The 10838-nt window shown below is 46.5% G+C and overlaps 1 protein-coding gene and 1 non-coding gene across 4 annotated transcripts; both read left to right on the forward strand.

Moving 5' to 3' along the window:
• Positions 1-554: 554 nt before the first annotated feature.
• On the forward strand, positions 555-740 carry LOC114201183 (U2 spliceosomal RNA). Its single transcript, XR_003607596.1, has one exon. It is a non-coding gene; the product is annotated as a U2 spliceosomal RNA (small nuclear RNA).
• Positions 741-1473: 733 nt separating this feature from the next.
• Positions 1474-4378, forward strand: ATP5MC1 (ATP synthase membrane subunit c locus 1). 3 transcript variants are annotated; one of them, XM_088027308.1, is made up of 5 exons: positions 1474-1577; positions 2226-2273; positions 3066-3143; positions 3641-3819; positions 4166-4378. In XM_088027308.1, the coding sequence occupies exons 1-5, from the start codon at positions 1572-1574 to the stop codon at positions 4278-4280; spliced, it is 426 nt and encodes a 141-aa protein (XP_087883434.1). In that variant the 5' UTR covers positions 1474-1571; the 3' UTR covers positions 4281-4378. The 3 variants fall into 3 exon arrangements, with proteins under 3 accessions (XP_087883434.1, XP_027949534.1, XP_027949535.1); XM_028093733.2 differs by lacking the exon at positions 1474-1577 and adding an exon at positions 1593-1669; XM_028093734.2 differs by lacking the exon at positions 1474-1577 and adding an exon at positions 1655-1739.
• Positions 4379-10838: the final 6460 nt, after the last annotated feature.

The raw sequence follows: 10838 nt of genomic DNA on the forward strand, positions 1-10838 counted from the left end.
CAAATGTCAAACTGGAGAAAGACGTTCTGTGAAATGAGGTAATCTGTAAAATGGGGATAATAATACCTACTTAAAGGGTTGTTCTAAGATTAAATCATATAAGAGTTGAAGGAACTTAATACAGTGCTTGCCATATGATGAGGCCTCAACCAATGGTAGCTTATAACACTAAATCCAAGAGAGATTTGGTAATCTCAGAGATATGCATATCCAGTTACATGGCAGAACCAAGATAGGAACTCAAGTCTGTGTTATCTCAAAACTCCACACTCCTTCCATTATACCAGGCTGGCAAGCTATCTTACATCTCCATCTTAAAATATTTTTTCTAAGAGTCCAGAGGTCTAACCTTCCAGATTTGTATAATTTTTAATCTTTTCTACTATTTTAGACTCATAAAAATATAAATCAACCTTACTACACTACCCAGAATTAACTATTAATATTCTATTTTCTTCCAATCCACATTGCTTTCTGGAAAGGTTTCCTAACGCATACTTTCACCAGCAATAGTATAGGATAGTGTCTGGCTAATACTAATAAAAAATATTCTGATCACTTTTAGGCCTTTTAGCTAAGATCAAGTGTAGTATCTGTTTAGTTTAACATCTGATATGTCCTCTATCCGAGGACAATATATTAAATGGATTTTTGGAACTAGGAGATAGAATAGGACCTTGCTCCATCCACTTCACGCATAGACCTGGTATTGCAATACTTCCAGGAACAGTGCACCCCCTCAGTGGAATAGAGGTTGCCCAAAAGGGGGGGAAATGGAAAGGAAAAAAAAAAAGAACTCTGCTCTTTTGATAAATGCCAAATGATACAATTAAATTTCTATTCTTTGATCAGCGAAGTTAAATATTATTTCCTTTAATTTCTATTTCTTCTTTAGCGGACTGCCTGTTCCTATCCTTTGCTCGTTATTCTACAGAAGTATTAAGTGTTTTATCCTTAGAATTTGTTTTCTACAATTCAAAAAAAACAAAAATCTGGCTGGTAGTCCAGGGCTGCTGAACTCCGGTTAAGGCCCACAAAGCCGCGCTCGCCCACTGGTTAACTTTTAAGGCTAGCGAGCGGCCTTTATTCGCCAAGGCGGAAGGAAGGCTTTCACGAATCACGAGGGCGCGAATTGCTGCAAAGGCGTTGGCTCTCCCGGCCTCGGGTGGAACGTCTCGCGGGATCTCAGCCGTCCTTGGGGGGGGGGGGGGGGGGGCCTTCGACCCGACTACAAATCCCGACATACAACGCGCCTGAAGGCCCAAGCGCCCGAATGAAGGCGCAGGTCCAGGGTCATGTGTCTGTCTGCGTAAGGCGTACGGTCGTCTCTCCTACGCCTTTTTCTGCGGCTTCCACCTTGGCCGCCATTTTGTGCGGGAGGTTCTGGAACCTCTGAGCCCCGCCGACTCTATGGTTGAGCATTTCAGGGATCGACCAATCGGAAGCCAGATCTCCGAGGAAAACCCCGCCTTCACCCGCATGGAGGCGGGAACTGCCACGAAGCTCCTGTGGAGAGAGAGGAAGAAGCTGCGGAAAGCCAATAAGAAAGGAGGACTTGAGGACGTTAGCCAATGAGGGTGCGAGGGGATTGCGGCCAATGAGAGTGGGGTGATCCCGGGACACGTGGGTGGGGCAGCGGAGCGCTGAGACCTAGAGCTAAAGCCGGGAGGTGAGTCAGTCACCTTGAGCGGGGCAAGCGCTGTGGTCCGAGTAGGGGCAGCGGGGCAGTGGGAGTGCAGGTGACTCGGGGCCGGAAGCCAGCAATGGGCAGGGGTGTAGGCTGGGCTGTGTGGAGGGGCATTTGTCCTCCGGGCCGGGAGAAGCGATGGGTGCCTATATCCTTAACAATTAATGTTAATTACCAACGGTAATGAACGATTAACTGCCCCCACGGAGGCGGGCCGGGGACAGCTGTGTAAAATGGTTAGGACTCTGGCCGGCACTGACCCAGTATCTACCTCCAAAAGTCTTCCCTGGAGACCATACTCTTCAGCAACATTTCCTTCCTGGGGTTTTGGCCTCCTTCCTCTACTGAAGATCTCCGTGACCTTCCTTCGCAGACCCTTTTCGCGCTGTGCCTCTGACCTCTAATGCCCTCCTCAGCTGGGGCACGGTGCAAGGAAGAACGTGGTCCAGGGAGGGCGGGCGGGGTGAAGGGGACGACCGAAGGTCGCCACTATAAGCAAACGACTAGGCTGTGAGTGAATCTTTTTTTTCCTCTGCAGACTGAGAAAATGCAGACCACCGGGGCACTACTCATTTCTCCGGCTCTGGTAAGCTGCGGCTCCGGGGTGATCCGTAGTGCCAGATGTGGGAGCTGTCAATGTTTAATGAATGAACTCAGAGGAGCTTGGCATCCAGATGCTGTTGGCTCTTTGGGGAGGCTGTAGTGATGCAGTTACCCCCTGTTTATTTAGACCTGTAAACCAAGCTTTCTTGGCTTTGGAATGTGGTCAGAGTCGGGATAGGATCTTGTTACACGAGTCTGGCTTAGCCGTAGCCAGACAGCCCACTGAAGTAGTCATTCTCAAGCTTGGCTGGAACTCTCCAGGTGATTCCAATGTTCAGCCATGTTTGAGAATCACTGCATTATGTTGACATGTTTCAAGAAAGCCAGGTTACAGGGGGCTCTGCTTAGATGGTTGTTCGAGGAGCCTCACCAGGCTTACTGGCCCAGTCCATTCGGGGTGTGTACCAGTGAGTACATGCTAACAAAAGATTTACCTCTTCTGATTCTTTGGGTGATCTGGGTACAAACCCCTCCTGTACCCGGTTTGATGTTAGTGTGGGTTCTTCCATTCTGGGATACTGATAAGGGCTGTGCCCGTAGAAATGAACTTTGGTACGTGGGTTTAAATGGGAAAGTTGCCACTGCTAACTACGTCTGGGTCTTGGACGGCTGTCTCTTGTGCAGGCCTATCTGGTAGAAACAGGAATGCATTAATTGACCTTGAAACACATGGGCTTTTTTTGTTTATAATCTTGTCATTTTTGACAGAAGTTCAGCATCTAGGTTTTCCTGTGCCTTGCTTGATTTGGAGGAATGTATCTTTCTGATTTGACAGATTCGCTGTTGTACCAGGGATCTGATCAGGCCTGTGTCTGCCTCCCTCTTGAGTAGGCCAGAGATCCCAGCTAAACAGGTAAAGGAATGTGGGCCCTCCTATACATTTCCCCAGGGACACCTGGCTGGCTCAGTCCGTAGAGCATGCAACTCTTGATCACGGAGTTGTAAGCTTGAGCCCCACATCAGGTGTAGATTTATTACTTAAAAGTAAAAATCTTAAAAATTAATTAATTCATTTCCCCAGGGAGGGGTTCTTCAAATAGTGACCTGTAGGCCAGAGTGGGAGGACAGTTAGAGAATCTATTATGCTTTAATAGCTCTAAGTACCCCAAGGTGAACATTGTAGGTGAGAAGTCTGCAAAAGTGAGGTTTCCCTAACCCACAAAATTTCCCTGGCCCTGTCAGAAAATGGGCCCGAGGACTAATTCCCAGCCTTCTCTGCAATCTGAGCATTCTCTACCTGCCAGGCAATTTGCCAGTGGTTTGGGAGCCCAGGTGGGTTGGGTGAGGGGATGGGAGTCAGCCACCTGTCCTTATGCCTCACTACCTCCCCATCCCTACTTGCCTTTCCAGCCATCCTACAGCAGCTCCCCGCTCCAGGTGGCCCGGCGGGAGTTCCAGACCAGTGTCGTCTCCCGGGACATTGACACAGCAGCCAAGTTTATTGGCGCTGGGGCTGCCACGGTTGGTGTGGCTGGTTCAGGGGCTGGCATTGGAACAGTGTTTGGCAGCTTGATCATTGGCTATGCCAGGTAAGTTTGGGGGTGGCCTAGAGTATCTCCTACCATAAATTCCACCCCATTTGGGAGAAGCCTCAGCAGGAGGTCCCACTAGCTTGGGGTTGATTTCATCGACCTCTTGATTTCTCCCGTGATCCCTGAATCATTATTTAAGTGTGTTTTCAACCTGGCTCACTTAAACTTAACCATGTTGGTACTCTGCTTACCTGTCGAAATCCCCAGGATATACGTAGGTTAGGCCCTCTCCCAGTTTCAGCACCCCCTCATACCCCCCACTGACAACCTACCTGTGTCCTCCACCACCCATTTCCTCACCCCTTCCTTTCCCCCGGCTGGCATCAATCTCTGTCCCTGGCAGGAACCCGTCTCTCAAGCAGCAGCTCTTCTCCTATGCCATTCTGGGCTTTGCCCTGTCTGAGGCCATGGGGCTCTTCTGTTTGATGGTCGCCTTCCTCATCCTGTTCGCCATGTGAGGTTCCATGAGGGTCACCTACCCGTCCCTGCTGCTTCGACTTCAGGCCATGCCTGGTGCTGGAGTGTGCTAAGCTTTACCATTAAACACAACGTTTCTCTAAACCCATATGCCTGTGCCTCTGTCCTTTGCCCCTGCGGAGGGCCTTGGTGGAAAGGTGGGACAAGGCAAGTGGGAATGGGTCAGCCATGGTTTGGAACTCCTCGGGGCTGGGAAGTAGCACTGAGAACGTGGAGGGCTCCCTTTATTTCCCAGAGGGAGCATGGATTTGTCTAAGTAATGATAATTGGTGCTTTTTTCCCCTTCGAATTTAATATAATAATAATGTGCCATTCTTAAGGGGCTTATATTTCAACAACCTTATGAACTAGGAATACAATGGTTTATACCCATTTTGCAAATGAGGAGACCAAGGCTTAGGGCAGCAAAATAACTTGCCCACCATCACAGAGCTGGGAAGTGGAAGAATTGGGGATTCCACCTCAGGCCAGCCTAACCCGTTAACTGCTGTGATGGCCCCACAAGTAGGGTGGCACAGATAGGGAAACAGTCTCAAAGAAGTGATGTAGCCGGTTAGAAATGGAGGTGGGCTTCCCATCTGCCTGCATTTAGCCCCACTTGTAAGTTTCATTTTCATTCTTAGATGAAGGAATGAAAGACACTTTTTTAGAGTGTCTAAATGTTCCTGAATAAAGCAGATGAGGTACAGTTCCTGCTCTTGGAGAATTTACAATCTTAGCCTTGCTAGGGATAAAAAGGGTGAGTTTTTTTTGGTTGAACCAACTAGTGAGCTGCGTAGAGAGCCTTGCACAACATCTTCCTTGTGGTCTCGGTCTGTGCCCAGCAGGCTTCCCCAACTTGGCTATCGTGCGACTGGTAACCCAGGGAAGAGAGTGCTAGGCGGATACATCCACAGCCGCTGCTTCTCTAAGCCCTAGCACCAGTAAACCATGACAAAATGAACACAGAGGTGCTGGTTAACACGATCTGTCTCAAATTGGATGGTTTCAAAAGGAGTAAAAGTGGGACCCATTTTGTGAAATCCTTATACCTTGTGAAACTAAGAATATTCCTATCCAGCTGAAGGGCAGCTAGCAAAGAGGGTTAAAACACCAAAAACTGTGAGTTAATAATGGATTGAATTTACATGCAACATAAGGGCAGTCTGCAAGTATTTAGGTGCTAAGAATCCTCCTAGTAGTCTTGGGGAAGGCAAAGAAATCTAGGATCCTGCCCTTAAGGAGTTTGGGGCATTAAGGGAGCGGAAACCTTGAACAGTGTCACAAATTGAATATGTGGGTACAAAAACTATGTGCTGTAGGTGAGGAGAAGCAAGTCAGTGTGGTAATAACCTCAGCTAACACTTGAGCACTTGTGGGTCAGACACAGTGCTAAGCATTTTCTGTGAATAGCTTCCAACATCCCTATGAAGTAAGTCATTTTATAGTCAAGGAAAAAGAGACTCAGAGAGGTGAGGCAACCTATGAAGGTCACACAGCTGATGAGTAAAGCTGGAATTCAAACTCCAGAACCTGTGTTCTTATCACTGCTGACTCACGTAAGCTTCACACAAGTTCACTGACGTGCCCGATAGCACACAGCAGGCCAACAATTCCAGTCCCCAAGTCCATCTAACATTCATTCAACAATCATGGTCTTGTACCACAGGACTTTTCAACCTTGGCACATCTGGAGCTAGATAGTCCATTGTGGTGGGTTGTCCTGTGCATTGTATGGTGTTGGGCAGCATCCCTGGGCAGCATCTATACTAGATGCCGGTAGCCATCTCCCCACCCCCAAGTTGTGACAACCAATTTCCAAACACCAGATGTCTCCTGGCTGGGGGAAAAAAAAATCACTTCCAGTTTAGAACTACTGGTCTACCATAATCTGCTGCTTGTCCTCTTTACCCTAAGTAATTCTCAAAGTTGTCCACAGTAAGGCAGTGGTAGAACCTGAAGCAGAGCCCAGGAACCTTAGGGCCAAAGAGAAAAGAATGGAACTTGGAACTGAGGTATCTCCAAGGGAGCAATGGATTAACAGTAAAGTTATGAAAACGGAATGTGGTACCCTTTGGGATGTCAGGCTGGCATCCTTGCTGGGTCACTCCCCTCTAATGGTAAATCAAGGAGCAGCCTCCAGGGAAGGTGATTCCCTTTATTTCCTGTGAAGCTCCAGGAGCCTAGTTTTTGCCAAGGGGCTGGGAAGAATTTCCCTTGATCATGAGCGCCAAACAGCCTTGGAATTGCTGGACTTAAAATCCAAATCAGCAAGGTTGGGAATGTGGTTGGGCCTAGGGAACCCTAGAGAGTAGGGGAGAATGCTGCCCCACCCCAACAGGGCTAGGTAGTCCATTACCATTGAGATTCTTTAGGGTCTACAGTAGAGGGTAGAACCATCTTGCTAGTGCAAAATACTTATGACTGGATACAGAGTGTATTATTCTTGGGCGAGGATCCATTGTTTTCATTATATTCTCAGAGGTAGTGACCAAAAAGAATTTGGTAACCACTCCTTAGGAGTTCAGCATGGTAGCAAGGAGCACAGAGGGGAATGTAAACGCCATCCCTGCCACTTAACTACCTGGGTAATTCTCTCCCCTGAGACTCGAGTTTCTCATCTCTAAAATGGGGATAAAAACAACTTAAGTGGTTGGGACAACAAATGCCATGATAGGTAAATATATGCAAATAATGATAATACATGTCGTATATGCACTGTGGTATTAATGAGATACATGCAACGTTAGAATGTATTCAGAGAGATGTAGTAACACGTATGTTACTAAAATTTTTAAGGGAGTACCTGGCTGGCTCAGTTGGAAGAGCATGCAACTTGAATCTTGGGTTGTGAGTTTGAGCCCCACGTTGGGTGTGGAGATTAAAGAAATTCAATCTTTTTAAAAATTTTCTTTAATATAGCTATTATTACTTGCAATCAGAAGCCTCAAAACCCCAGTCCAAGTTCTGATTTTTCCCTTCAGTCCAGGAGTTATGACCTGGATGGGAACTCTTCATCTATCCCTGGCATTGAGCCCAGGACAAAAGGCTGGGCCTTGTAGGGGAAGGACTGCTCCTGAGGGACACAGAACTTTGGGGAAGGGGGAAAAAGATCTTCGTGATTTCTCTTTTTAGAGAGAGTTGAGGCACAGCAGTGACCTGAACTCTAGGACACTTGCTGGCCTCTGTCCTTGGGGGAGGACACTTGCCTAGTTGCCATGAGCAAGGTGCTACCAAACTTGGTTGCACTAAGAGATGGCTCAATGCAGGGCAGTCCAGTGCTGTGGAGGAGAGAGAGGCTTGGATCCAAATTCCTGTAGGAAGACTGCCTAGTTGTGTCATCCATCCCCAGAGGACATGGGAGAGGCTCCAGAAGGCACACTCTTGCCCTCTAGCCAAGCGGCCAGAAAAGCAGCCAGGTGTTGCCTTGAAAAAGTCAGTAAACACTGGACTAAGTAATGCCAGCTTATAACACTCCGCTGCTAGCCTCTCCTTGGCCCTTCCTCTTTCCGGCTTAGAGGCTTCCTGGAGCTCCCTTGGAAGGTGGTGAGCTGGTCCTTTCAGCAGCTGCCGTGCTCTACGGCCCTTCGGGCCTTGACTTGCAGATTCCTTGTGCAAGCCTGGCCCAGCCCTTTGGAAAGAAAAACAGGCATATCTGAGGAGGAGGAGGAGCTGAAATTCTAGAGATCCATGGCCAGGGGAAGGACAACTGGCTACCACGTCCTCATTTCCGCTCTGTTCACCATGTCTGCAGCACTCACTGAATGTCAGTTCCTAGAGATACAAGATTGGTGCTCCAGGTTTTCTGCCCTAGAGTATATCGCACGTAGTAGCTAGACAGATGAGTAACCAAACCAGTAAAATAAAAAGTAGTATGTGCTACAATAAAGGTATGAATTATTCGAGGATGGAGTAAATTAAATGACTAATTAATAGTAATAATAATACACCTGGAGGTGCTACAACTTGGCAGAGAAGGTAGTATTTCAGCCTGCCTTGAAGATGAGTAGGAATAATAAGAGTTAATAATTATTGAACATTTACTCTGACCAGGTATTGTACACATTCATTATCACATTATCTCTCTTTTTAAAAAAGATTCATTTATTTAGATCTCTCTTTAGAGAGAGCACGTGAGTTGGGGGGAGGGGCAGAGGGAAAGGGAGGAAGAATGCCGAAGAAGACTTCCTGCTGAGTGTGGAGCCCAACGTGGGGCTCGATCCAGGACCCCAAGAGCATGACCTGAGCCGAAATCAAGAGCTGGCCGCTTAACCGACAGCCACCCAGGCGCCCCACGTTAGCTCTTCTTTATAGCTACTTTTGTTTTACCAATATTACTGATGAGGAATAGAGGCTCAGAGTTTCGGTAACTAGGATTTCCCCTGGTAGAGTAGAGGGAAAGAGTATTCCAGGTAGAGAAAGAGCAAAGGCCTGGAGGAGAGACAGTACATGGGCAAGTGGGATGCCAATTATTTGGACAGTGCTTGCCACTCTACAAAGCACTTGTGGAATTGTCACACTTAATCCTCAGAAAAACCCTAAGAGGTAAGAATTAGCACCATTCTAGGGTGCCTGGGTGGCTCAGTTGGTTAAGCAACTGCCTTCGGCTCAGGTCATGATCCCGGAGTCCCGGGATCGAGTCCCACATCGGGCTCCCTGCTCAGCGGGGAGTCTGCTTCTCCCTCTGACCCTCTTCCCTCTCATGCTCTCTGTCTCTCATTCTCTCTCTCAAATAAATAAATAAATAAAATCTTTAAAAAAAAAAAAAGAATTAGCACCATTCTATGGATGCAGAAATAGGCTCAAAGAGGCTATTTGTAGAGTGGTACAGATCAAAAGCTGGAAACTCTTCTGGATCCAAGGTAAGTGTTTTATGTCCACTGAAAACAATAGCCCAGTAGTAAGGGGAGGACCACACGGAGAATTCCTCTCCCCCATGGGCCATCTTTGGGCCTCTGCAGACTAGAGCCGTGGAGGAGCAATGGAACAGTGTTCTTTGTGTGAGGTTATCAGTGAATTGACTTTTGACCACCTTACTAAATAAATAATACCCAAACAAAATTCCAGAATCCTTTAAAAATGAATAAAACCTAGTCTGAATAGGCAATAGATGCACAGTACAATATTAAAAAGGTACACATACATACACACCCTTTGGCCCACCTTGTCAGCGATCAAACCATCCAGAGGCAACCACTATTACCAGTTTTTTGTGTATCCTTTCATAGATATTCTGGTGTCCTTATTATAGAGTAGTAGAACGCTATACCAACAAAACATGAAATCTATATAAAACATTGTGTTGATTCATTTTACTTCATGTTAAGCACCTCAACTGTACCAGGCCCTCTGCTGGATTCACAGACAGTACATGCTCAAGAGCCCCAACAGTGTGTGTGTGTGTCTGTGTGTCTGTGTGTTGTGGGATAGGGGTTGGGAGCAACAGGTATCGAAGGACTACATGAAGTAAAATTCAGTAAGTATGGGCGAGCTCCAGGCTGCGACAGTATCACACAGTGGTCAGAACTTTTTCTCTGGAGTCAAGACAGATTTGGCTTACAGCCCCAAATCTGTTGCTTGCTCTCAGTGTGACCCGGGTTAAGTGACATAACCTCTGTAAGCTTCTGTTTTTCCATCTGTCAGAATGGACTAATAATAGTACTTACTTCATAGTGTCATTGAAAGGAATAAATAAGACAAAGTATACAGAGTGGCACATATTAAGCACTCAATAAATGACAGCTAAAGAAACAAATTTTTAGCCTCAATAAGTGTTGGCTATTACCCATTCAAGTCCACGGTCCCTTATTGAAAAATTCAGGAAGCAGTGTAAACTGGACTTTTCTTCTAAAAACCAGTTTGGGCAGCAAAATATAACACAGAGTGAGGTTATTTGTTTGATGTTGTTTGAATATTCATAAATGTACCCAAATTAACATGAATATTCATACACTTTGCTGTCGAAATATCAATGTTGGGTTACTGGGAGCTGCCCCAGACCTTATTGGGAGTGTTACTCTCAATTCTGAAATGCATCTGGTCAAGAGTTTCCGGACAAGATTATGAGCCTGTGTTCTTGCTAGAAAGAAAAGAGAAAGCCTTTTTTAGAGGAGGCTTCTGTTTTTCTTAGTCCATAGTATGCTATATCACCTTACAAATCCCAGGAAAGCCCTGAGGAATCCTCCCAGGATTTAAAACTCACAGCCCCTTGATTCCTGTATATTCAAGGACTTGTGGGAAGAAAAAACTGAGGTTGGAGTCAGGAGGCCTGATTTTCTTCCTTTTACTAAGCTTCCCTAGGTCTGTTTCATTATCCCTATGGCAACGCCTAGCAACAGTGCCTGGCATTTAGTAGCCCCTTCATAAATGTGTATTGAATAAACTCTAAAATGAGGTCGTTTTTCACTCGCGGGTTCTGATTCCTTCCTCTTGGTCCTGTTGCAGGCAGGGGGCAATGGCAGCCTGCCCTCCGTGGGTGACGGTGCGGGGAACAAAAATAAATTACAGAGGTTTTCAGACAGGAAAGAGTCCTGAGCAAGTCGACTCATCTATCGGAACCT

Source organism: Eumetopias jubatus, unplaced genomic scaffold (assembly GCF_037043125.1).
Source record: "Eumetopias jubatus isolate StellerSeaLion01/CBP00866 unplaced genomic scaffold, mEumJub1_p1.0 scaffold_10, whole genome shotgun sequence".
In the NCBI taxonomy this organism is placed as follows: Eukaryota; Metazoa; Chordata; class Mammalia; order Carnivora; family Otariidae; genus Eumetopias; species Eumetopias jubatus.